The 26,667-nt window shown below is 58.2% G+C and overlaps 2 protein-coding genes across 2 annotated transcripts in view; one reads left to right on the top strand and one right to left on the bottom strand.

The window, feature by feature from the left end:
* The window catches only part of FAM20C (FAM20C, golgi associated secretory pathway kinase), a 41,356-nt gene extending 33,761 nt beyond the window's left edge, over nt 1-7,595 (bottom strand). Inside the window, exon 1 of the mRNA XM_021085922.1 lies at nt 1,904-7,595. Within this exon, the coding sequence (XP_020941581.1) occupies nt 1,904-2,514 (611 nt within the window). The 5' untranslated portion in view covers nt 2,515-7,595. The remainder of the gene's footprint in view (nt 1-1,903) is intronic.
* Nucleotides 2,513-26,667, top strand: part of LOC106507337 (translation initiation factor IF-2-like) — a 33,902-nt gene continuing 9,747 nt past the window's right edge. The window contains exons 1-5 of the mRNA XM_021087962.1: nt 2,513-2,530; nt 2,600-4,215; nt 12,611-12,923; nt 18,583-18,855; nt 21,592-21,713. Coding sequence (XP_020943621.1) covers nt 2,513-2,530; nt 2,600-3,718 — 1,137 coding nt within the window. The 3' untranslated portion in view covers nt 3,719-4,215; nt 12,611-12,923; nt 18,583-18,855; nt 21,592-21,713. The remainder of the gene's footprint in view (nt 2,531-2,599; nt 4,216-12,610; nt 12,924-18,582; nt 18,856-21,591; nt 21,714-26,667) is intronic.

Genomic DNA, 26,667 nt, shown 5'->3' with positions numbered 1-26,667 from the left:
TTTTCTGCTTTGGAGCCAACCAAATGCGGATTTATGCGGACATGCCTCTGCTCCAACAGGACTCTGCGACGTCCACACTTTTCCTGTGGCTGTTGTTCTACCAACTAATAACATACCTGAAGGCCCGTAATTCTCACTTACCCTGGGGAGACGCCACAGACAGCTATAACTAAAGCAGACCAAACCCAGGCCGTCAGCTTTAGGCCCCGCCGCGTCTGTCCAGGGGTCACTGAACCAGCCCGACAAGCATGCTGGCGGTCAGCCTGGGGTGCCAAGGGGCTGCCGGCTTCCAGGGGGCACGTGAGCCCAGGAAAACATTCCCTGGGTGCTCTGCTCCAGTTCCAACAACCAGAGGCAGTGATGATGCAGGAGGCAAAGTATGATTTTCACGAAGCAGCCTTGGGCGGGGAGAGAGGGCAGGGGCACTCACTCCAGCCAAGGCCCACATTGAGGACCTGCTGCCCAGGGGGCCCGTCCTTGTCTCTGGAGCCAATGGCCACGTGGGGGAGGACAGACCCTGTTTGCAGCTGGACGGGAGAGAAAAGTGGAACTTGTCTCAGCTCTAATTCGCCGGCAAGTGCAGCCTTTTCAGCCCCAAGTTCTGCCCCATAATGGACAGGACCGGTTACTAGAAGCCGCCCAAGGGCCCCCTCACTGCCCGCGGGCTCTGGACTCCATCTCTTCTCTACCGCTCAAGTTTTTGAGCATTTCCATGAACCTGGCCAGCAGACAAAGCTCAGAGGCCACCGAAACGCCTTGGTGTGTTTAGACAGAAAACACTGGTTCTGGTCCAACTGCAAGGGAGAAAGGATTTTCTGAGATGTTTTGGAAACCTGGCCTTCCCCCTCCGTTGCTTGGGTAACCTTTCGCAGGTACCTATTTATTCTGGCCCTGCTGCTGGTTAATATGTCACCAGCCTCGGTTGCAGCATCTGCTTCTTTTGATCTGTGTGGCTGAGGAGGGCCTTGGGGGAGGGGTTCACACCAGGACCGTTTAAAGAGATGCTCTGACAGATGCCACTGGCCTTCTAGGGAGCTGTCCCCCCTTGCAGCCAGCACTGTCCATGCCCTGAGAACCCCCCTGGTTAGCCCTCCCTGGGACCAGCACAGTCCTCTACTAATTTTGTTCCCAGCGACGGGTCTCCCCGGCTCCTGAGGCCTCTGGAGACCTGCCTGACGTGTCCACCAGGGCGGTGTCGCCAAGCTGCTGGAAGCCCCGGCAGCCGGCCGCTTCCCAAGAAAGCGCCTTCATTCACGGCCTGAGTCCTTTTGTGAGCCAGTGGCCAGGGCCCTGCAGGCCAGCACTGCTTTCCGGTAAATGCAGAACCAACTCTGCCCGGCTCCTGCCGGCCCAGCCTGCCTTCCAGGCCACGGGCCTCCCTTCTCAGGGAAGCAGTCATTCTGGAGACAAAGGCAGTGCCCAGAGCTGGCTGCCGGCCCCACAAAGCTCCCTTCTGGGGCCTCTGCCACAGGGACCATGCCCGGAGGCGGGGCGGGGGGGGGCGGTGGGTTTCCTGTCCCCGAGCTGCTTCACACAGTGCCCCGGATCTGCACAGGCACTTTCTGGGAAGGGGCGCTGGGGCGGATCTTCATTCTCGCTCTTTTTTTAAACTTTTTTTTTTCTTTTTTTTTTTAGGGCTGCACTTTCAGCATTTGGAGGTTCCCAGGCTAGGGGCCCAATTGGGGTTGCAGCCACTGGCCTACACCACAGCTCACGGCAACGTGGGATCCTTAACCCACTGAGCAAGGCCAGGAATCGAACCTGCACCCTCATGGATGCTAATCAGATTGGTTTCCCCCAAGCCACGACAGGAACTGCCGGCTCTTTATTCTCAAAGGGCACATGGCTGCCTTAGGGGACCCGCCTGCCAACACCCACCTCAGCAGCCTGCCGCCCCACTCACCAGTCCGGGTTCTCCGCTGCTGCCGCCTTGGGGTTGAACCTGATGTCGCTGTTCACGTTGAAGAGGACATCGTCCTCCGTTAGGGGCGGAATGGGGACCTGGTACAATGGGTGTTGGAACAGCCTGGCCAAGAGGGAGCCGTCCCCACTCGGCCCGGGGGGTGGCGCCGGCGGACGCGGGCCGGGATCTCGGAGCAAGGGCCGGTGAGCTGGGTGGCGGGGTCGCGGGGCGCCAGGATCCTGCCCCGGCACGGCGCCCTCCGCCTGTTCCGCTGCGGGTGGCAGTTTCTCAAGCGAGTGGGACGTGAGGTTGGAGGAAGGGTCAGAGCTGAAGTCCTGCAGGATACGCAGCGTGTGCTTGTTGGGCCATCCCGCGTCGGCAGCGGCAGAGGCTGCGGCCGGGGGCTCCGCGGGGCGGCCGCGCGCCTTGGCCCAGCCGGGAGCCGCCGCTTCGGCCGCAGGCTGCGCGCACGAACAGCCGGGTTCCCCCGAGGGCCGCGCGGAGCGCCGCTCTAGCTTGGGCAGCAGGTCCAGCACGATGTGCAGCGCGCAAGCCACCAGGAATGCCATCAGAATGAGCACACGGAACCTGCGCACCAGGATCATCTTCATGGCCCCGCTGGCGAGCGTGGCCTGACACTCTGGGCACCTCCCCCCAGCGCTCTCCAACCGTGCCCCTCTAGTCTTGGCTTGGCAGGAACGCGGTGCCCCGGCGCGGGTCAAGGTCCATCTGGCGTCGACCAGTTACCAGACCCGGGAATGTGCCGGTGCCTGTACCACGCGTAGGGCACCCACTGCCAAAGCGCCTGCTCGCCGGGCCATCTCGGGACCGTTCCTTCCCGCCTCTCCGGAGCAGCCGCGCCCTCAGCGGGCCGAGCCCAGCGGCCCTCGTCCGCGGAGTTGGGGGCGCAGCCAGGTCAGGCCCCGCGCACGCTCGGGTCTCCCGGACCGGGGCTGCGCTCATCAGGCGCGCAGGGGCCGGACGCCGCGGCCCATCCCTGCCAGAGCCCGGCCGCCTGGCGGTGGGGTGGCGGCGACCGCGCGGCGCGGCGCGGCGCAATCGGATCCGAGACTGAGGGCAGTCTCCTTTGCTGCTCCGCGGGCCCGGCCGGCCGGGCGGAGAAGGGGCGGCTCCTTCGGCAGGCTCGGCTCTCTCACGCGGCGGCCAGGAGGCGGGGATCTGGAGGGGAACGAGGGCGCAGGGCCGCTGGGACGGAGGAGGGGGCGAGAGCGGCGGCGGGCGGCGGGGGCCGGGGTGGGGGGCGCTGGGAGCAGACGGCCAAGTCTTCGGGCAGGTGCAGCGGCCGTCCCCGGAGCGCAGTGCCCGCACAGCCGAACCTCTAGCCTCCCCGCGCCCGGGTCTGCCAGATATCCGAGCGCCGCGGAGCCGCCCCCAGCGTCAGCGCCCGCAGATTGGCGGAGCCGCAACCCCGCGAGCCCGGGCCTACTCCGCTCCCTCTCTTTTCTCCTCCCCTCAGCCAAGCCCCGCGATGCCTCTGCAGCTCCGGGCCCGCTAAGGAGAGGGCGCCTTCTTCCCGCGGTTCGCCGAGAAAAGACGAGGAAGGCGGAGGGCGCGGATCCCGCGCACCAGGCTCCTGCAGCCGGAGAGGAGGGCTGCGGCGCTGCGGGCTCTACCGAGATGCGCCCCCACTGCCCCCGGCCCCGGGCCAGGCCGCCGCCGCCGCGCCCAGGACCTCCGCCCGCGCGGGGCCGGCCGTACCAGCAGCAGCCTCTCGGCTCCTCCCCGATGAGCCGAGGACCAGAACCCAGGCCAAGTCCCTCCCCGGAGCAGCTGGGCGTCTGCGCCGCCGGCTGAGTTCCCCGCCGGGCGGCGACCTTATGCCCCCCGCCCCCGCCTCGGCCGCGTCCCCGCGCTCCCGGCAGCCTGCGAGGGGGAGGAGGAGGGGGCGTGGGGTCCGCCGCCGCTGCAGACAACGACAGGAGCCGGGTGCTGGACCCAAACCTGGAGGGGACGCCAGAGCCACGGCGAGGCTTTTGCACGCTGGGGCCCCACCCCACCTCAAGGGGACCACGCCTGCGCCTTAACTCTGGCAGCGCCGGCGCCGCGAGCTAGAATTTGCTTGGCATCGAGAGGTGCCCTGGGTGTTGGCAGGCGGCGCCTCCCTCACTTTGGGCCGGACAGTGTGTGTGTGTGTGTGTGTGTCTGTGTGTGTGTGTGTGTCCTTTGGCCTCACCAGAGGCTCCAAATCGGCCACCCGCACCCAGAGGCAAGGTACTTCTGGGCCCACACAGCTTCTGGAGGCCCAGCTCCCAGGAATGCTAGGGACCGTTAATGCGACTTTTAGCCTAAAGGTAAGGGAACCTGCCCAAGGAATACCTCCCCAAAACACCCACCGCCCGGTGGCAGACTCCCTCCCCTCTGCCCTCCAGAGGCTGCAGGTTTCCAAAGCAGAGGACGAAGCCTGTCTGGCAGGACTGGGGGGCCCCCGGGGGGGACCTCTACTCTTCCATCGGCTCTCTGTTCTGCCCTCTCAGGACTGCGCATTTCCCTGGTGTGAATGCAAGGTCGGTTTTCCCCAAGACCTTTGACTCTCAGAGTCCGATATTCAGTAGGCGCCTATTAGATCCTTGGAGAGAGGGAGGGGAGTCCCAGCCCCGCTAGCCAGGGACGGATGTTTCTGAGGCCATTTGAAGTAAGGGAAGGGCTGGACCCTACCGGTGCTGGACCTGGAGGCTGTGTTGGGGGGTGAGGGTGGGGACCAGAGGGTGAAGGTGGCTTTGCCTGGAGATGGAGCATTTGGGGTCAGTTTCACCCCCTGGAGACGTAGCTCCTCCCTCCCTCTCACACTGACAGCACCATTTATGCGCAGAAAGAGATAACTTTGGACAGGGTTCGTGAGAAGCTAAGGAGATTGACGTCCAGACTGAGATGGAGCTTGAAAAACACGCCCTGTGCGGGGGAGGGCAAGGCGGGAAAGAGCCTAGGTCTGTGGTCCCCACAGTGTCTTCCTTGGCCTTGGGGCTCTGTAGGCGCCAGTCTCCACCCCACTGCCCAGGTTCCCATGGTCAGTGTTCGGGTGAACCATGGACATCAGGGGTGGGGTCTCCCTGGGGCTCCCTGTGCCTTTAGGCTCACCCCCCCTCCAATTCTCGTGGAAACGTATTATCTGGACTCTGTCTATACTGGATGGCCCAGGTGTACAGTCCCTGCTTTATCTCAGCTACCGCCTTGGGAAAGCCTGTCTCACCAGCCTCGTCGCATTCAGCCCTCACCCTCTTCCTCACTGCCCCGACGACACTCCAGTCTCTTCCCAGGGGCACCCGTTGTCCCGTGAAGATGCCATACCGTCTTCTGTCCTCATGGATGGTCTGTCTCCCCTAAAACTCACGTGCTCTGCTAAGCTCAGTGCCTCGTCCACACGCACGTCCTGGGCGGGTGCAGGGCTTGTGTCAAAGAAGAGACCACAAGCCACTATCCCGGGCTGCTCCAGGAAGGGCCCCAGGAGGTTAAAGGCAGCCTCACTGGAGACAGGGGTAGTTCTGGGGGCTTTTTCCTCCCAAAGGCTGGAGCTCCAATGAGCCAATGCAAACTAGGTCAGGAATTTCATAGAAAAATAAAGGTACTGCAGAGGGGCACTAGCCCGCTGTCCGAGGCTGCCCAAGGGGGAATGGGAGGCTGACCGCTGGCCCCAGATGTGGCCACACGGAGGTCACGGGTGGTCTTACCTGCACTGACCTGAGCAGTGGCGGTGAAAACGGCAGAGGAGTCCTGCTCGGAGCAGAGCTGGAGACAAAGGGAAACAACTTTCTGAGGAGCTTTGTGGGAACGGGAGCAAGAGTCAGGGGTGCCCGGGGCAGGCTAGGACTGACTGGGGCGCCCTGATGCTGAGCCATGGGTTTGCTGAGGATTCAGGGTTGGGGGGAGCCACTGTCTCCATCGCAACGCCCCACCCCTCCACTTCCCAGATGAAACCCTCCCAAGGCCCCACTTGAGCCTCAGCGGTTGCCCTGCAAGAATGGGAGGAGGGGAGTTCCCATCGTGTTGCAGTGGTTAACGAATCTGACTAGGAACCGTGAGGTGGCGGGTTCGATCTCTGGCCTCGTTCAGTGGGTTAAGGATCAGGCATTTCCTCGAGCTGTGGTGTAGGTCGAAGACATGGCTCGGATCCCTTGTTGCTGTGGCTCTGGTATAGGCCGATGGCTACAGCTCCAATTGGACCCCTAGCCTGAGAACCTCCATATGCCGCCGGAGCGGCCCTAGAAAAGGCAAAAAGACCAAAAAAAAGGGGGGGGGTGTTTGGGCTGCAGAGGTGGGTGCCTCTCGCTGCTGGGACTGGGCCAGAAAACACGGGTGGGGGGACGGGAGGGGTGTCCCGGTGCACTGAAAGGAGGAGCATCCCAGGCAGAGAGGGGTGAGGTCCCTGGAGACAGACCAGGGGAGATGCCACCAGCCCCTGACCCGTTTGGGGCTGCTGAGAAATCTGCCTGGGCCCCCCACCCCCTGGGACGTCTGTGGGGATGGGGGGCGCCCACTGAGAAGTCTTGGGGGGGCCCACCCACTGGTGCTCCTTGAGTCCTGGTGAGAGCGGTGTCCTCAGGGGAGGTGAGCTTCTCGTGGGAACCTCCCCCCCGGGGGGGGTGTGGAACCCCCAGCTGGTCTGGCCCAGGATTGGTGGGGGGGAGGAGCCACCAGTTAGTCTTTTCAAGCCATACGGGCAGCTGGTGGTGACTGGAGAAGAGAGAGCAGAGACGCGGCTGCCTGTGTGCGGAAGGGAGGTGAGCACGCTTGCAGATGTCGCGTGAGGGGTGTGAGATCAACACTGGAGTTTAATCCACTGTCACCTGTGAGGTGGCGCCCAGACAACGACTGGGACAGGCTGGGGAAGAGGCTTGGGTGGTGATAGGGCCGGGGACGGGTGTGCGTGATGGGGTCAGAGGGCGGCAGTGCCCCAGGAGCCGCGGGGTGGGGCGTCAGCTGCCCTGATGACTGGGACATTCCAGGAGGGCCCAGGACCCCTTCCTTTCCGGGGTGGAGAGGGGGAGGAGCCTGAAGCCAGCAGGCATCCTCCTTCTGGGACACCCAGCCCGCCTCCCCTACTGCTGCCCCTCCACGGCCTGGCCAGCTGGGTCCAGCCTGGTGCGGACGAAGGGGGCCCAGAGGGACCTGCCCACCAGCTCAGGTTCCAGCGCCCACACCCCCACACCCTTGCTGTGTTTTCCTAAGAATTACTCATCAGAGACCCACCAGGAAGGCTCCTGGGCTGTTTACCACAGGCCAGCCCTGGCCACAGACTATTCTGGGAGCTGGGGGTGGGGGCAGCTTGGCTGGCGGGGGAGGGCTTGTCTCTGGGCAGCAGGGAGGGGGGCTGGGGCTTCACTGGGCACCTACACGCGTGCCCAGGCACCACGGGGTGTGCGGTTTTACCCCCTCTTCGGGGCAACTAGAGAATGTGGTCATTCCTATCCTTCCTGCCTGCCTGGGATTTGGGGCTGATGGGGCAGTGGGCCTGGGCTGGAGGAATTTAACTGACCACTAGTGGGAGAGACACCGCCACAGGAGAAGGGCCAGGAAGGCCACAGGGACTCTGAGGGACAGCCGCAGTGCAGAGAGTGTCCTGTGGACGAACTTGGCCCCAGCCCATCGAGCACCTCCTAGCTGGACCTCTGGCCTGTGCACGCTCGAGCCTCCCAGCCATAGACTGAGGGATTTTGGGAAATAAAGCCCTTTTGTTCTAATTAAAAACGACCGATTGGAGTTCCCGTCGTGGCGCAGTGGTTAACGAATCTGACTAGGAACCACGAGGTTGCGGGTTCGATCCATGGCCTTGCTCCGTGGGTTAAGGATCCGGCGTGGCTGTGAGCTGGGGTGTAGGTCGCAGATGCGGCTTGGATCCCGCGTTGCTGTGGCTGTGGTGCAGGCCGGCAGCTACAGCTCTGATTCGACCCCTAGCCTGAGAACCTCCATATGCCCAGACAGCGGCCCAAGAAATGGCAAAAAGACCGATCAAGAAGCCAAAAAATGAGCAAATCAAACAATCAAAAACTTTGCTGTGTCTTGCTCAAATACATAATTTATATTATTTTCTGTTATTATGTGGAATAGCAAAAAAACCCTGACCATCTACTGACCGTAAGGAAAATTGTCAGGAAATTAGGAAGGAGTTACCGTGGTGGCTCAGCAGAAATGAACCTGACCAGCATCCGTGAGGACACAGGTTCGATCCCTGGCCTTGCGCAGTGGGTTAAGGATCTGGCGTTGCCGTGAGCTGTGATGTAGGTCACAGACATGGCTCGGATCTGGGTGGCTGTGGCTGTGGTATAGGCCAGTAGCTGTATGACCCCTAGCCTGGGAACTTCCATGAGCTGCGAGTGCAGCCCTAAAAAGCAAAAAAAAAAAAAAAGTATTTCTGCCTGGAAATTAATACCACAAATAAAAACACTGCTATATATAATTTGGGGGTTATGAAGGAAACCAAAAGGGAAATAGGCTTATTTAAAGATGAACACAAATGAGAATAACACCTATTAAAACCCGTAAGACTGGGAGTTTCTGCTGTGGCTCAGTGGTAACAAATCTGACTAGTACCCATGAGGACACAGGTTCGATCCCTGGCCTCACTCAGTGGGTTAAGGATGTGGTGTGGCCTCGAGCTGGAGGAGGAGGCGGAGGCGACAGGCACTGGGCAGAGCGTCCCGTGGACACTGGGTGGCGGACATGGACTCAGCGAGGGCGTCCCAGAAGCTCTCGTGCAGCCTTGTGGGTCCGGGTGCTGGCTGGGTGCTGTTTGCTGGCTCCGTCCAGCTGCGGTTCTCCGCCAGCACAGAAGCTCGCTCTGTCCTGTGAACACACGGATGTCCCAACAGAGACACCTTCAGATCCAAACTGGAGGCTTGCGAGAGCATCTGGGTGCTGCTCTGTGACCACCTGAAGCCTCCAGAGGCGTGGCCCCAGGGAGGACGCAGTAACAAAGACACTACTATTTGCTTAGTTGTCTCTTTCCTTTTAATGATTGAGGCGCATTAACAGGTATCCACTGCTCCCGTAAATGTCAAAAGCCAAAGTCGCCAAGCCGTCCTGAGGAGGTTTAGCTCCCAGTAAGACCATTCTGTCTTTTCCTGGGTGGAGGCGAGTCATTTTACAGGAGGCATTTTGTAAAATTAAAAGCTGTTCACCAGGAGCTCCCGTCGTCGCGGTGGAGCAGAAATGAATCCGACTGGGAACCACGAGGTTGTGGGTTCGATCCCTGGCCTCGCTCAGGGGGTTAAGGACCCGGTGTTAATGATTAGAGATGAAATTGCAGATATCAGACAAATGAGATTTGATATTTAAAGGGAAATGCAAGATTGAAGGGAGAATAGATTACAGCAAAAATTCTTTTTTTTTTTTTTTTTTTGGTCTTTCTACCTTTTCTAGGGCCCCTCCCGCAGCATATGGAGGTTCCCATCTAATTGGAGCTGTAGCCGCCAGCCTACGCCAGAGCTACAGCAGCCCGAGATCTGAGCCTCGTCTGCGACCTACACCACAGCTCATGGCAATGCCGGATCCTAACCCACTGAGCAAGGCCAGGGATCGAATCCACAACCTCACGGTTCCTAGTCGGATTTGTTAACCGCTGAGCCACCACGGAAACACCAATTATAGCAAAAATTCTTATTCAGAGCCAAATGTCTGTGTCTGTAGCAAAAGCCTCATGCTGTCCTGCCACAAGGTGGGATGTCTGGTTCTCCCTGGGGGAGCAACCTGCTGTGGGGGCTCACTGAGCCCCCCCCCTTCAGGTCCACCCCGATTGCACCATCCAACTTCCCGTTGCCAGGGTGATGGCTTCCAGCAATGAGGCCTTGTTGAGATCTCCATTTTCTTCTCTGCCAACCTGTGAAGACTCCACACCTTCTCTGGTGTCGGGGGCAGGGTGGGAGGGGTCAAGACCCAGGCTCTGCCCAGGGGGACATGACCAGGGGGGACTCCCACAGCCCCTGCCAGGGGGGACCCCCTGAGTTAGGGTCTCACCCCTGACCCAGACAAAACCTGCTGTTTCAACGTTACTGCAGAAACAGTGTAGGACAGAGCTTAGCTCCTCTTCCTGAAACCTGGAGATCACAAGGCAGATGGCACTTCTGGCCCCTGCCTGCCCAGGCGTCTAGGGGCAAAGGGCACACGAGCTCAGCTCTGCTACTTGCCACCCAGAGGGACAGGGGCCTGTGCTTCTAAGACTGCTCCCAGGGCGAGGGCTTGAGGGGAGAGTGTCAGGCAGGGAACGTGGTAAAAGTCAGGTCACACATAAAGAAGCTGGAAGCAGCTGCCCAGAATGTTCTTTACGTCGGAAAGTATGCTTTGAGGTCATTATTCAGGATTTTATAGGCCGCTTCTTGGCTGAGCCCCAGGCTGGCTTCTGGCCTTGCAGAAACGCGACATCATGTTTTACGAGTGGCAGATGGCTTTTATCACACCTCTGCATCATTGCTATGGTGACAGCGCTGTGCGCTGCCCTGGGACGGGGCACCGCGTGGCTGCACGTGGCCAGAGCCGGCCGCTCAGGCCTTGAGCCGGGCCCCTGGATGACGCCCGGCCAAGCGTGTCCCTCTCTTCAGTTTCCCTCCCGGCTGAGTGGCGGTGGCAAGGACAGCGCCCGTGCCCCCCGACACACACCCGGGCACAGCCAGGCCCAGGCCAGTCTTACAGGGATGGCGTCCACTCGGGCCCCACGGAAGCCCCTGACCTGCCTCCTCCCCACGGTGCTCTGCAGCCACCTGCACGGACCGCCTGGCCAAACCCCATGCTCGGTGTCAGAGACAAGCGGAAGCAGTTCTTACTCGTCTGAGGCCCTCCTGCCCAGGCCCTTGTCCCGGGGTAAAGGGCAAGGCCCCCTGTCCTCAGCTTGCTCCCATCAGATGCCTGGTTCCCAGGCGCCTTTCTCAGGGTGGGGGGGTGGCTCCAGTGACTGCGGCTCAGACCCGCCCTAGCTGCCCCCACCCCCGCCGCCACACACACACACACACACACACACACACACACACACACACACACGGCAGAATTTGGAAGAAGGACTGGTTTCGGTCTAGGGAAATGACTGCCTTTGGCTCGGAGAGGCAATGGCTTCACTCTCCCTTGAAGCTTCGGCGTCACTCTCTCCACAGTCTGAAGGAAAACTCAGAGCCGCCAGAGCGGGGCCAGCTCCAGCAGTCAGGATGAGGAGGCGGAAAAAGGCTCAGAAGCCTCAGCCGGGCGGGCGAGGCAGGGCGGGGCCCAGGACGAAGAACATCCAAAGCCAAGGGCAGAGGGCTGAGCCGGACGCGTCCAGACCCTTCCCGAAAGCCTCCCAACCAGCCAAGCCCAGGTCTTCTGCTCCCGGGTGGGAGGAGACCCGGGAGTCACGCCAGCCCACTCTGCGCCCTGGTCTCGCCAGCACAGCAGGGACCCGAGCCTCCAGCCCACCCTCCCCACCCCATGGCCAGGTATCTGCCCTCTGGGTAGAGCCATTCCAGGCCACTGCCCCTCGCATCTGACCCACTAATGGTCTTTATTTGCTCAGAGGAGCCAGGGAGGTGCCCCTGGAGATGCTGTGGGGGCCTTAAGTTCTCTTCAGAAAGCCCCCGACCCCCGGCTTTAGGGAACCAAGAAGGGAGGGGACCCAGGGTGCCTCCCTGGGGACCAGGCTTTGTCACAGTCTGTGCCCCCCATCTCACTCTCGGCCTGGCCTCTCCTCACAGAAGGCAGGTGTGACACGCCTAACCATGTTTTCAGGGGCCTCAGCACTTTGGACTAAAAATAGGGTTAATGAGAAATGGAGAAGCAGGAGCCCAGGGCTGGACAAACATTGGTTTCCACACAACGCCAGGCAGCAGTGACCTTCTGGCAATCCCACCCTGCGGTCCTGGGACCCTCTGCCCGACCCACATCCTTCCCTTTGCAGGAAGGACGGGGGAGCCCCCGTGACTGGGTGTCTCCCGCAGGCTCTCAAGGCCCGCGTTGCCTGCAGATGGTGTGGCCTCCCCAGAGGGTCCCAGAATTCTGGATTTCTCCCCAGAATTCTGGGCAGAAGGCCCGCCCTGCCCTCCCTCCAGCAACACCTTCCACCCGAAGGACCCAGGAGCCTTCCAGCAACACCCAAGGCCGAGGGGGTGGTCACCGGCCGAGGGTGGCCAGCAGCCGCCCAGGCTCCAAGCGAGTGTGAGAAGCGTTGGTTTTCTGGGTCAGCCTGCTCGCTCTGGGGGCTGCGTGCAGAGCTGGGCGTGAACCTCAGACTCCCAGGGCCTGGCTGGGGCCAGGCGCACACCCATGTGCCGTGGGCACCGGAAGGCCGTCCCAGGCCTGGGTCCCGGGTCCCCCCAGAGGTCCTCCTGATTCAGAGGGAAGGTCAGTGGGCCGCCCACTGCTAACAGACCTTGTGTCTAATGGACACAGGGAGGACAGCAGGTCTGATGTCCATGCCCAGGTGTCCGGCTGACACGGCCTCCCACACACAGCTGGAGGGTCCCCTGTTTCTCAGTCCTTTTGCAGGGGGACAGGGGCTGCTCAGGAGCCAGAGAGGTGGGGCTCGTTCTTGGCACAGCCCCAGAAGTCTGGGCAGGACACTGGCTTCTGGCCAGTACGGGAGGTGCAAGGCCCCGAGAGCCCCTGGGATGGGGTCCCCTAGGCACTTCCATGCAGAGAAGCCCCCAAAGGCCAGACACAGCAGTGAGGCCTGAAGCACTGTTCTAGCTCCACTCCCCCCGCCAAAAAAAGCAGGAACTTTCTCTTTCTCTCTAGGCCAAGGATACATTAGCGAAGGGCAAACACGGCACAATGATCATTTATCATCTGGAGCCGGAGAGGGCGCTGGGAACCCTGTCCTGGCCTCAGGACTCAAGGTCAGAGCTTCTGCCTTCCCTCATTATTTCTATTTTTAACGATTGTGCTCAGGCCTCTTGCAAAAATAGCAAGAGGTGAGAACATTTCTAACACGAACCTGCTCCCCTTTGTTGGAAAACTGCGGGGATGTGGGAAAAACTGGCCAGGATCTGGGCAATGTGGCATCAAGTTGTCTCCTGCATGGCTGGTGGCCCCCCCGCTTGCTGCTCAGGTGGGTAAACTGAGGCCCCACTGGGCAGGCACAGGCCAGGGTCAGCCACGGGTCCTGGCCCCTCTGAAACACAGGCCCAGGTGGCCAGAGGGCCCAGTCTGCGGCCCTGATGGTGGGGGGGCAGCGGGAGCAGGACTGCCCACCCACGGGGCTGTGACCTCTCTGCTCTGAAAACAGGGTCTTCCCAGGCAATGCCTGCGAGCTCGCCTGCTGGACCCTCAGTCCCATCAAAGACAACGAGGACTTGCCCTCCTGGGAGGCAGCCAAGGGACAAAGAACAAAAGCATGTGCACACACGTGGTTGAGAGCACGCGTGAACATGAGTCCTGTGTGTGGATGTGTGCACACATGTGTGATGGTGTTGGTGTGTGTTGTGTGTGCATGCATTCGGGTTGGTATGTGTGCGCATGTGCCCAGCGGAGCAGGGATTCTCGAGAGGGTCCCGAGGCCACTGCCCCCCTCCCAGTGGGCTGGGGGTCGGCCCCCATCCGGGAGCAGCCGCGTGGAGGTGAGCAAAGCTGGGGCAGCAGGCCTGCCTCACCTGACGTTAGAATCCCCTGAGCGGGTCCGAGTCTGCTGGGCCCTGTGCGTCCGGAAGGGTTGCCCTCCCCTGACCGGGGCCCACTCCACCTCTCCCTTCCCATCCCCATCTAGAACGCAGCATCTGGCTCCAGGCCGGGAGCCAGACGGGCGGCCCTGCAAGAGAACAGAGGAGGAGCAGCAGCAGGACGGCCATCTGCTCTGTCCTCCCGCCAGCCCTCCGATGGCGCCGACCCACCCCCTCTCAGCCGCGCTGGCCAGGCCAGGGGTCCGTGGAGAGGACCCTCTGGGGCTGATGGGGCCTTGCCCTGCACCCAGAGCCCTTGACGAGCCCTCGGGCCCACTCTCGCCTTCTTACCTGAACAAACATTCCCACAGTGCCCACAGGGAGCCAGGCGCCCGTCAGCCCTGGAGCGTGGCTGTGTCCAGAATCAGAGGAAGAGGGACAGGGTCTCCTGGACGGTGGCCCAGGGCTCCCACTCGTGGCCAGGGGACCAGCAGGGACATGTCTTCTCTTGGGGTGAGTGGGAGCCCCAGGGTCATTTTCCCAAAGAGCCCACGACCCTCTCGCGGGACAGAGGCTGCTCCCTAAAGCAGGGCCTGGGGAAGTGGTGTGCCCACGGCCCTGGGTCCACACGGCCTGTGGGCACCAGGCAGCTGCAGGGCAGGCGGACTCTGGTCGGGAGGGCGGCTGTGGGACATCCGATAGGACAGGGTGCTGAGCCGCAGAGGGTCCAAGAGCAGGCTCCACTCATCCAATGGCCAGCATCACAGTTCAGCGGCATGCGGCTTTGCCTGTTCTCTGTGGTCAGGGGATCCGATGGCCTGGCTGTGTCCTCAGCCTCGAGGCCTGTCCTGGGGTGGGGGAGGGGTGCTGCGGGTGCCCCCAGCCCATGTCCCAGGCCTCTGCCTCCTCCTCCCTCACGGCAGCGGCCTTTCCAGAGGGAGGGAGAGAGCGGGGTCAGAGGGGTGACCACCTGATCGCTGAGGAAGAGCCATCTGTCCCCACACTTGCCCCTCAGAACCCACCCCTGGGCCCTTGCCGCATGCTCGGGGAGGCGCTACACAAGGGTGCTAACACTGAGATGTCACACCCTAAGGGAGAGGCCCACCTGACCCCGGAGCTTGGGGTGTGGCCTCTTCCTCTCACCCCACCGGCCACTGCTGTGTCCTGTGCACCCTACCGTCCACACAGCCTTTCTGAGAGTCAAGACTCTTAAAGCCTTTATCCTCGTGACCCTCCAGGAAATTACTCAGTTGAAGAAACCAGGAAAAATGCAAGGGAGTTCCCACTGTGGGAAGCAGGTTAAGGACCCATCATAGTCTCCATGAGGACCGGGTTTGATCCCTGGCCTCACTCAGTGGGTTAAGGATCCGGCGTTTCCTCAAGCCGCAGCGTAGCTCGCAGATGCAGCTCGGATCCAGGGTTGCCGTGGCTGTGGCGTAGGCCCCAGCTGCAACTCTGATTCGACCCCCAGCCCTGGAACCTCCATATGCCGCAGGTGAAGCCCTAAGAAGAAGAAAAAAAAGATGGAGTTCCCGTTGTGGCTCAGCAGTTAATGAACCTGACCAGCATGGTTCCATGCCAGGCATCGCTCAGTGGGTTAAGGATCCAGCACTGCTGTGAGATGTGGTGTAGGTTGCAGACGCCGCTCAGATCTGGTGTGGCTGTGGCTGTGGTGTAGGCTAGTGGCTAGAGCTCCAACTCGACCCTGAGCCGGGGAACCTCTATATGCTGTGGGTGCAGCCCTAAAACGACAAAAAAAAAAAAAAAAAGAGAGAGAGAGAGAAATGAAGATTGACGATGTTAACGTCCTCCCAAAATGATGATGGAGAAACTAATTACAGATAATGTTTAAGAAACGGAAAATGAGGTGTGTGCATAGATATTTCCCCTTTAGTCCATTCTGCTGAGAGAAGCCAGCGCCTCTGGCTGTTGTGGGTGACAAGACGCCTCCCTCCCTCCACGTCCTGGCCGTCACCCAACCAGGGGCTTGATGGCCAGAAGCCATCGCCCACCTGCTCATTTTATGGCTCGTTAAGCAAGCACAGCGGCTGCCCATTCCTGCTTTCAGCATCAGGGAGGGTTGAATGTGTGTGCCGCTAATGGTGCTGGACTTGGCCAAGGTCAGAGCCAACGTTAACGGAACGCTTATCGGTAGAGTCAGGGGCCCGTTTCCTCCTGCAATCCTGTGGGTGTGACTAAAAGCCAGGCTGGAACCCACAGAATGAGGAAATTGCACAACTGCCTAACACACTGAAGGGAGTGGCCAGAGCCTCGGAGGGGACAGACACACCTGCGACCCGGGCATTAGGACAGAGGCAGCCCTGACTTCAGGAGTCTGTTGGTTTTTTTTTAGCTTTTTGTCTTTTCTAGGGCCGCTCCCATGGCATATGGAGGTTCCCGGGCTAGGGGTCGAATCAGAGCTGTAGCCGCCAGCCTATACCAGAGCTACAGCAACGCAGGATCCGAGCTGCATCTGTGACATACACCACAGCTCACGGCAACGCCGGATCCTTAACCCACTGAGCAAGGCCAGGGAGCGAACCCGCAACCTCGTGGTTCCTAGTCAGATTCGTTAACCACTGCGCCACGACGGGAACTCCCAGGAGTCTTTTTTTCAGCAAAGGCCACATTTTCAAAATTCACAGGGGCCTTCCTGTCGTGGCTCAGTGGTAATGAACCTGACTAGGATCCATGAGGACACTGGGCTCTGCCTTTTGTCCCTTGTGCATTTACTCAGGGGCCTTGACAGCCCCGCCTGGACCGCGAGGGGCTTCAGGACAGACCCGCTTGCACTCAAGAAGGAGTTCTGTTCAGACTTTAGAATTTCGCTGAAAGGGAACAGCTCTGATGATCGAACGTGGCCATTAAAATTCATATTTCATAGGCTGTTTCTAAAGGAAAGGGAAGCAGACAAGGGGTGGACAAGAAGGGCAGGAGGCCCTCCAGGGGCCCCGGTGGAATCACAGTCCTCAGTTTAGGGAAATTGAAGACAATGTGGGCCAGGCGGGCGGCTGTGCTCGTGAGGGGTGGCCCCCGCCAGCCCGCCAGCCCCACGCTCCCCCACGTGGCCACGGCGTGGCCAGGGCCTGCCTGTCGCCCTCTAATTTTCCTGCCCGGCCTCGGATCCCACGCCTTCCTGAAACACTCTCCCATCTGGCTCCCGTTCACCGCATTTTCCTGTTTTTGTTTGTTTACCAGGCTTCGCTGGCTTCCCTCTTGGGCGTCACTGTCTGGGGTCTGTCCTGGCATCGCTCTCCCCCAGGTCCGAGCGCCAACCCCTGACCCCAAGCCCCAGCCCGAGCCTCTTGTCGGACTCCAGGTCCCTGCATCCCATGGCCTGCACCACCTTCCCCGTGGGTGGTGGCCACCCCCAACCCTCACCCCGCAGCCTCCCTCTGCAGCAGGTGGCCGGCCCGAGTTGTGTCCAGCCCTCTGTCTACCTCACGTCTATCTTGGACCCCTTCTCTCTGCTCTCACCTTCCACCTGGTCTGAGCGGCTGCCTCTCCCAGGGTCACGGCTGAGGTTGCTCCCACTCCCTCCTTCCCACCCCTCCACCCCAGGGAGCAGGCACCATGTCCCCTCGGGGGGCTTCCACTTTTCATCCCCAGAAAGCAAAAGAAAGCAAGAAATACCCGTGACAGAGGCTGTTAGTCGAAGCCCATGTCTAGGAGGAAGCCCTGCTCACACTCATACACGCACGCCCCTCGGGTGACCGCTCAGCCCCGCGGGCTGGCCCCCCGGCAGGCCCCAGTTCCAGGTTGTCATCTGTGCTTCTGACCGACCTGCAATAACACTGGGGTCCCCTGACCCCTTCTTTGAGCTCAAGAATCGGCTCGAGAGAGTTCCCTGGTGACCTAGTGCTGAGGATTCAGCCCTGTCACCACTGCGGCCTAAATTCAATCCCTGGTCTGGGAACTGAAATCCCACATCCAGCTGCTATGTGCTGCAACCAAAAAAAAAAACAAAACCAAAAACAAACCAAAACCCAAATGGACAGAGAAAAGAATATGCTAGAGGGGTTTCTGTTGTGGTGCAGCAGTAATGAACCTGACTAGTATCCACGAAGATGCAGGTTTGACCCCTGGCCTCGGTCAGTGGGTTTGTAGGAGAAAATGTCCCCATAAAAAGGTGGAAAGGAGAGACCCGGGCCATGACGACTAAGCAAAGTCTAGCCAACTGCCCCAACCACCCCCCCCCCACATCTGCTTCTGCAAACTCGTTTCTGCATCTATTACTTTGCCAGTTCTCACTCTGGTCCTCCAAGCACGGACCCGGAAGAACGAGCCCATAAAAGCCTTGCGAAACCCCTCTTCGGGGCTCTCCTCTGAGCCCGCCGGCGTAATAAACCTGAGTTCTCCAACTCTCCGAGTGCTCGCTTGGTTTCTCACTGTGTGAAAGAGCTGCTGGAGCTGGTACACGGGCCATAGGGCTGCCACCAGAGCTGATACACTCTGGCCTTGGGCTGCTGACAGCCGCTGCAACAGGTTAAGGATCCTGGATTGCCATGAGCTGTGGTGCAGGTCGAAGATGTGGCCAGGATCTGGCACTGCTGTGGCTGTGGTGTAGGCTGATGGCTACGCCTCCGGTTCGACCCCTAGCCTGGGAACTTCATATGCAACTTTCACATGTGCAGCCCTAAAAAAAAGACACACACACACACACACAAATCTGCTAGAGTGGCCCTCAGAGTTCAGGGAAATACATTTACTGATTTATTAGAGGAAAGTGTGTGATCTAGGAGGGGCTGCCTGACTCTTAGGTGGGCGCGTGGTCATCTGGACTATTGATACACTTCCCAGACTCTGATGCAGCCAGTGGAGCTGGGCAGGCAAGTTAGAGATGAAGATGTGTTAGCTGGAGTGGCGCCTGAGAGCTGAAGCCTCCTTGCAAGCTGGGGAGCAGCCAGACGTGAAGGCTGGAGCTCCAGCAGCCACTTTAGGACGGGGAACGGAAGCCGTGAGCAGTGGGGTAGAAGGATTTCCCGTCACAAGAGACCCCAGCGTGAATTTCATGCGCTCTGGGAACGCCAGCCTCTGTGCTTCCTTTATGTGAAATAAAATGCACTTGTGTCTTGTTTTAGCCCCTGTTATTTTGGGTTTCTGTTTATGCAGCTGAACCTAACTAAGGGAGTGACAAGCAGGACTGGCCACATCTGTGATTATTCCAAGGCAGCTGCTCCTGCAGAAACACAGAGTCTTTGTCAGCATCCTGTGCCCTGGCCCAGTTTCCATGACGGCCCTCGGTCCTCAGGCTGCTTGTCAGAGAAGAACCCATCACTCTGACCATGGTCAGGAGGCAGCTTGCCCGGGTCCTGGGAAACCCACTGCATCGGCTCTGGCTCTACGTCCACCTCTCACCACGGCGCCCCTCCCCCACCCGTGAAGGTAAAGTCTTTCCTTTCTGATCTTGTCACTTGTCACTAGGCAAGACCACGCCCTCCATGCCAGCTTCCGGACTGCCTGGCGTGCTGAGACATGAGCAGAAGCAGACAGAGAGGCCGAGGTCTTCAGAGGAACCCGGGAGAGGGTGGCGAGCAGTGGCTACCTGCCCTTGGGCTGCGTCCTGGAGGCGCTTCACCCTGACCTTGGCTTCCTGCCCTCTGGGTGGTGTCACCCCAGGTCTGGAGGCGGGAGGGAGGTGACCGCCCCAGGTCACATGGCAGGTGCACTGCAGGCCCATGCAGTGCTAACCGCTGTCCTCAGCACTGCACGGAGCACCATGTGAACAGGCTTAGGGTGGAAGCCACGTCCAGCCTGCACCCAGGTGCTGCTGTCAATTCCCAGCACCTGGAGTTCCCATCGTGGCGCAGTGGTTAACGAATCCGACTAGGAGCCATGAGGTTGTAGGTTTGATCTCTGGTCTTGCTCAGTGGGTTAAGGATCCGGCGTTGCTGTGAGCTGTGGTGTAGATGGCAGACGCGGCTTAGATCCCATGTTGCTGTGGCTCTGGAGTAGGCTGGCGGCTACAGCTCCGATTAGATGGGAACCTCCATATGCCGTGGGAGCGGCCCTAGAAAAGGCAAAAAGACAAAAAAAAAAAAAAAAAAAAAAAAAAAAAAGAGAGAGAGAGAGAAAGAGAGAAATAAAGGCTCCTGAGAAAATCCTCATTTTCAGTCCAAGCTTTGCTGGGACAGACCAGGCCCTCCTTCTAGACCTTTTGTGTCAGCAATCAAGCAGCTGGTTTATGAACCATTAAGCGGACCGCACTCACTGGTGATATTTTAGGTTTTGTTGAAATTCATAAGCTGGTCCATCTTTCACAATAACCCAACAGTGGGTCATCCATCATGGTTACAGCTTCGGGCAGAGAGGGCAGCAATTGTCATGTCCTGTAACGTTCCCAGCAACGGCTCGTTTTTCTTTAATTACGCCTGGAGAGCAGCGCTGACTGTGTGGATGGAGGATGGCGGGTAGGGTTTGTATCGTCGCTGATGGGACCGAGTGGGAGGCCACACAGGCAGCCTCTTTATTTAAGGACGATCCGGGGGTTTCCCATTGTGGCGCAGCAGAAACGAATCCAACTAGCAACCATGAGGTTTCGGGTTCGATCCCTGGCCTCCCTCAGTGGGTTAAGGATCCAGTGTTGCTGTGAGCTGTAGTGTAGGTCACAGACGTGGCTCGAATTCCACCTTGCTGTGGCTGTGGTGTAGGCCGGTGGCTACAACTCCGATTTGACCCATAGCCTGGGAACCTCCTGGGTGTGGCCATAAAGAGACAAAAGACAAAAAAAAAAAAGGACAATCCAAACATAATCAGACCACCTGTGCCCTCAGTGGTCAGTGCCACGGGGAAGCTGGCCACAGGACCACAGCACATGGCTGCACAGCTTCCCAACACCCCTGTTCGATGTCTCTGGATGATCCTGTGAGTTAAACCCACTGTCACAGACACCGCCCTTACTACATGGGGGTTCCTTTCAGAAGCAGCTCGGGCCAACAGTCCACGGTGAAACCCTCAAGGTCCCCCATCCCTGCTCAGGGGAGGTGGCCAGCCCAGCCCAGGCTTGGCATTTGCAAAGGTGACACTAGCCACCTACGTACATGCGTCCTGGGCAGGGACGAATCACCTGCCCGCAGGGCCAGCCTTCTGCCACCTTAGGACTGTCCAGGGACCAGCATTCCCTCAGCCCGGACAACCCCAAATGTCTCTGGAAACATCAGACCCCTGAAGTGCGGTTGCAGGACACCCCCAACTCCCTGAATGAGCCCAGCTCCCTGAATGAGCAGGTCCCAGACCAGGAAGGAAGCGGGTGTGGCGATGGCAGCCGCAGGCCACGGCCCCAGAGAGTCAAGAGGAGGCAAAAGGAGGAAAGAAGCGGCCAGCAAGGACCAGCCTCCTATAAACCGCTGAGGATAAGGAGGCTGACTGTGTCTCACGGCTTTTCTCTAAGTACCTGGGAATCTGCTGCAACCGTCACAGGGTCCCACCCAGGCCTGGGCTCCCATGAACTAGGGCAGCATCCTTGGCCGTGATGAACTCTGCACAGACCATGGGGGCGTCAGCCGCGTCGATACACAACTTGCCGCAATAATGATGAGTCAAATAGAAGCACCCAGGACCTCCAAAATCTATACAAAAATGGGTGCATCATTAAGTAAGTAAATCTCCTTGTGTCTGAACTTTACATGATTGCCGGTATAAAAATAGCAGGAATTTGACAGAAGAAGAAGTGAAAGTTGGGAGTTCTCTTGTGGTGCAGCAGGTTAAGGATCCAGCGTTGTCCCTGCAGTGGTTCAGGTTGCTGGTGTGGTGCGGGTTCGATTCCTGGCTTGAGAATTTGCTTTTTTTCTTTTTCTTTTTCTTTTTTAGGGCAGGACCAGTAGGCACAGCGGATGCTGTCAGCTGGTTCTCACAGGATACTTCCGTTGATTTTTGGTATCTACAGGGTTTATGCCTGTCATTGACCAGTGAGGGTCATTTCCACAGATGGTGACGGATTTTTTCTTTTTTTTCATTAATGGATGAGAAAAAAAGAAGGCACAAAACTAAGTCTGATTGTCTCTTGTTTGTCAATGACTTTGTGGCTGACTTGGGATAAGTTTCGTAATACTGAAAGGACAGTTCTTCCATTTCCTTGGGCTAAGTTTAATACGCACTGTTAATGTTTTCTCTTTCCTTAAGGCAGCTCCACAAAAGCAGAAAATCAGTGCCGATTCACAGGTTAGGGTGTAAACTCTCCCGCTACGACCTGGTTCAAGCCCCGCCTCCAGGACGGTCACAGCATGGACAAGACAGCAGCAACGGTGAGTGAAACACAGCATGTGGGGTGTCTTGGGCATACTCACTGGTGCCCCAGACCAATGACTTAATTATGGTCACAGGGGTTCCCGTGGTGGCGCAGCGGAAATGAATCCCACTGGGAACCATGGTTTCGGGTTGGATGCCTGGCCTCGCTTGGTGGGTTAAGGATCCGGCATTGCCATGAGCTGTGGTGTGGGTCGCAGATGAGGCTTGGATCTGGCGTTGCTGTGGCTGTGGTGTAGGCCAGCAGCCGCAGCTCCGATTCGACCCCTAGTCTGGGAACCTCCAGATGCTTTGGGTGCAACCCCAAAACACAAAAGACAAAAAAAAAAAAAAATTATGGTCACAGAACAACAGACATATCTATCAGCTTGACAATATAAAAATAACCATTTGATGGGAGCTGGGAGATGAAGACGGAAGGAGAGGCAGGACACCAACCTTGCCTCATGGGGTGGGCACCAAGCATGCTGTCAGAACCGGGCAGAACAAGAAGCTGGCCGGAGCAATGACTTCCACCAACTTCTGAGGCTCCTGCTGAGTTCTCTCCTCATGGGGAGGGGAGGCCCAGCCCTGGGCTGTCTGCTGCCCTGTGTTCGCTTTGTCTGGTTCCTGGCTGCTCCTCTGGGCCCTGACTCTCGGCCCCCCCAACTCCTGGTCTCCTCTCTGTTCCTCTTATTTGCCAAACCCCTCTTAGATGCAGCACTCTAAAACAGCTTCTTTCTTAAAATCCATTGATTCCAAATCTCTTCAGCTGCACTCTACATACTGGCTTTAAATATTGGCCAGGTAACAGATAAAATAGAAATTATTCTCCAAAGAAATTTCATCTCAAGTAGACCAGTCTCTGCTCTCAGCTTATTCTAAGACACGCATGGGGCAGAGAGGGGGACGCTGGACCAGTGTCCAGGTGAAGGTCATTTCTTATGTCTTTTCTTGTTATCCACAGGCATTCCTCAAGAATAGGTGAAAAAATTCAGTAACAATAGACAGGAGTTGTGTAAAAAGAAGTGTGCGTGTAAACAGTCCTTCCCAGCTAAGGCAAAAATAGCTTTTCCGCATAAATAATTCAGATAAACCAGGACAAAAGGTATTCTGCCTCTCTCTGGTGAGTTGGGGACCCAGTCACCGGGCATGGACGGCACGGCTCACAGAGCTCGAAAGCCTGTACTGGAGTCTGTGAGCTGTTTCATTTGTCCATTACTACTGCCTGGGTCTCTGAAAGCCTTTCGCTCCCAGAATTCAGTGAGCGCTTCTGGATGAAGCTTTGAGGCAGCGGGACCAAGCGGCTACTCCATTTGTAGCTGACACCAGCCTCTGTGCGGAGGCATCAATTAAGTCTCAGAGACAAAGTATTGGGTGAAGCAGAAAGAACAGCTTTATTGCTTTGCCAGGCAAAGGAGGCCACAGCAGGCTAATGCCCTCAAAACGGTGTCCTCCCTGGAGAGGGGATAGCAAGGGGTTTTATAGGCTTAGCCTGAGAAAAAATCAACCAGGGCTGTTGATAAGGATTAAGGGTGTCTGCATTCTTCTCCTTCCATAGATCAATTCGAAGTCGTCAAGGCTCGAGTCAGGGGGTCAGGTGAGGGTTTCTGGGGATCTTTGAAGTCACAGCACCTTGGAGTTCCGGTTTTGGCTTAGGGGAAACGAATCTGAGTAGCATCCTTGAGGATGCAGATTCCATCCCTGGCCTCCCTCAGTGAGTTAAGGATCTGGCGTGGCTCTGAGCTGTGCTCTGTCTCGTAGGTTGCAGACGCAGCCCAGATCTGTGGCTGTGGCTGGTGGTTGTGATGTTGGCCGGCAGCTGTAGCTCCGATTTGACCCCTAGCCTGGGAACTCCCATATGCTACAGGTGAGGCCCTAAAAAGACAAAAAAAAAAAAAAAAAGAAAAAAAGAGCAAAAGCAAGGTCTGCCTTATCCTTGCAGCCACTTCCCAGCAGCGAGCCCTGAGGGGCTCAGGAAGGAAACGAAGAAGACCCGAGATCAGGAGATACTAGTTTTCTTCAGTTAACAGAGATCTTTTGTTCTAACTACCTCCCCTTTGTCGCCAAACTCCTATACATGCTCCCTTCCCCCTCGCCTCCTCAGAGCCGTTTCGCAGAGCTCTCTGAAATGCAGTCTCCTGGACAGTAGTCTTCATTTTGCCCAAATAAAACTTAACTCACAACTCTCACGTTGTGCATTTTTTTTTTCTAAGTCAGCAGGAGGATGCTTTGGATGGCTAGCCCCTCCATCCTGCTGGGCCCAAGCCCCCTCACCCCCTCCCCACTCTGGGGGTGTCAGGGGTTCTCTCCCCACCCCCCACCCCGGCCCTGGCCCCGGTCTTCCTGGAGGCCCTCCCTCCCAGCCTCCGTTCCTGCCTGGCCCAGCCATTCCCGCTCATTTCAAACTAAGAGATTCCTTGACCTTTGTTTCCATTGTCTGGTGAACACACCCCTCCTGCCTCAGAAGAGATTAGGACAGGATTTAGCTTCCACCCGTTGTCAGCATCCCACCTGGGGGTCTCGTCCTTCAAATCTCAAGGGGTGAGGGGAGAGCTGAGTGCGTGGGCTGCCTGGGACCTAAGGGGAACCTCCCAGATGGGCAAAGCCCGAACAAGAGAGGCCTCCCTAACCCCACCCAGCCCACCTCCTCTGCAAAGTGGGAAGGAGCCATCACTCTGACTGCAGGGAGTTTGGCTGTGGAAGCTGTCAGCTGAAAAGAAAAAAAACAAGAAAACCAAACACACATACACACGAAACCCCCTGCACAACCTAAAAGTTGAGAGTTGAAAGTTTTATTCACCAAACCTTCTTAGGACTTCAGGCCCGCGGGAGGCAGCATCTCAAATAACCCTGAGAAAACTGCTCCACGGAGGCGAGGGGGTAGAGGATGTATAGGGATTTTGCAACAAAAGGCAGGTAGTCAGAACAAAAGATTACTGTTAATAAAAGAAAACTAGATGGGTCAAGTTAAGGAATTCAGTTTTTCTGTGAATGGGAAGATGCCAGGTATGGGCTCCGATGAAATCACTCCTTTGATGTGCACCTCAGCCACTGGGGGCCAGTGTCCTGTTTTCCCCGGCAGCCTAATGGCTGCAGCCTAATGTCTGCAGAGGGCAGGTATTCTTTGTTTCCCTCCAGAGTTTCCTAGGGCCCACTCCCCAAGGCAGGGGGTGGGGTGTGGGTGTGGCTGCAATCTGGGTCTGCTGCTGATAGCCTTTGTTTTACTAATAGGACAGGCACTGTTTTATTTCTCACCTCTTCTCTCCCCATTGGTATGCAGTTTACCGTGGAGAGGAGACACCAGCCATCTGAAAGTGGTCAGGACAGAGCCAGTACTTAGCCCTTCAGCCCTTGAACCGCCCAGGTCAAGGCCACCCACCCCTGGCCCCAAGGCATCTCAGCCCACTTCCCAGGGCTCTTACCGCCAGGATCTTCCCTGATCTCCTGACCCCACACTCCCTTTGACCCTTGCACTTCTCCCAGAGCCCAGGGGTGAGCAAGGGGCCAAAACTTGGTGACTAAGATCCGCCCCCGTGTCCCAAACAAGAAAGTGAGGATATTAGTTGGCCCGGAGCCTTTAGAATACCAGTGAAGCTAAGATGGACAGCGGTACCAAGGCCACTAGGGTATATATACATAGGGCCGCATCTGCGGCATATGAGGGTTCCCAGACTACGAGTTTAATAGGAGCTACAGCTGCTAACCTACATCACAGCCACAGCAATGCCAGATCCAAGTGGCATCTGTGACCTGCACCACAGCTCATGGCAACGCCTGATCCTTAACCCACTGAGTGATGCCAGGGATCAAGCCTGCAACCTCACAGTTCCTAGGTGGATTCATTTCCGCTGCGCCGCTGCCAGGCACTCCAAAGTTGTTTTGTTTTGTTTTTGGATGTGCCTGTGGCATGTGCAAGTTCCTGGGCCAAGGATTGAACCAGCACTAGGGCAGTGACAAGGCCAAATCCTTAACTGCTAGGCCAACAGGTAACTCCCACTAGGGCATATGAAAGTGATGACCCTTCAATCTCTCTCTTTTTTTTTTTTTTTTTGTCTCTTTTAGGGCCGCACTCGCGGTATATGAAGGTTCCCAAGCTAGGGGTCTAATCGGAGCTACAGCAGCTGGCCTACGCCAGAGCCACAGCAACACGGGATCCAAGCCGCGTCTGCAACCTACACCACAGCTCATGGCAACGCCGGATCGTTAACCCACTGAGCAAGGGCAGGGACCGAACCCGCAACCTCATGGTTTCTAGTCGGATTCGTTAACCACTACGCCACGACGGGAACTCCAGAAAAACGTAATTCTTATGAGGCCCTTGTCAGAGAAAAATTACAAGTATTTTGTAATTACAAAAATGAAAAATTACAAGTATTTTGTGCCCTTATGCTTAACTCGCGCTTAGACGCTTAAACCCATACCGAAGGCGCGGACCGCTCCGGCCACGCGCTCAGAGCCCGGCGCACGCGCAGAGCGGAGGGCCTGCTAGGGAACGCGGGGAGGGCGCGTGCACACGCACGCGCAGGCCTGGCGTGACAATCGGTCTGCGCGGGCGCAGTGGCGGCAGCCGCTGCACCCGCGTGGCTAGAAGCCCACGGTCTGCAGGCGAGTTGAGGTTTCAGGTGCGTCTCGCAGGTCTGTAACGCTTGTCCGGTTTCCCCAGGAGTGTTTGTGGTGTGCGGCCGCTGCCAGGCAGGAGCCTCTGCTGAGAGGCGGCCTGCTTCTCACGCAGAGCGGCCCAGCCCCTTGGCGCACATTGGAGTGACGCGCTAGGTCCTCACCGCCCGCGCGGCCCGTGACGCCATCGCAAGCCGACGGGAAGCGCCGACGCCCCGCCCCTGCCGCCACTCTGGCTCCGCCCACGTCTCCCGCCGCCCTGCTGCCCGAGCTCCCCGTGTGCCCTCCCTCCCTTCCCTTCTCCGACGCGTCCCGCCGAGCCTCTGCTCTCCTCCTTGTGCTCCAGCTTTGCTG

The sequence above is a fragment of the Sus scrofa genome, chromosome 3, assembly GCF_000003025.6.
Source record: "Sus scrofa isolate TJ Tabasco breed Duroc chromosome 3, Sscrofa11.1, whole genome shotgun sequence".
Lineage (NCBI taxonomy): Eukaryota > Metazoa > Chordata > Mammalia > Artiodactyla > Suidae > Sus > Sus scrofa.
This window is presented reverse-complemented; position numbering and strand designations above follow the sequence as displayed.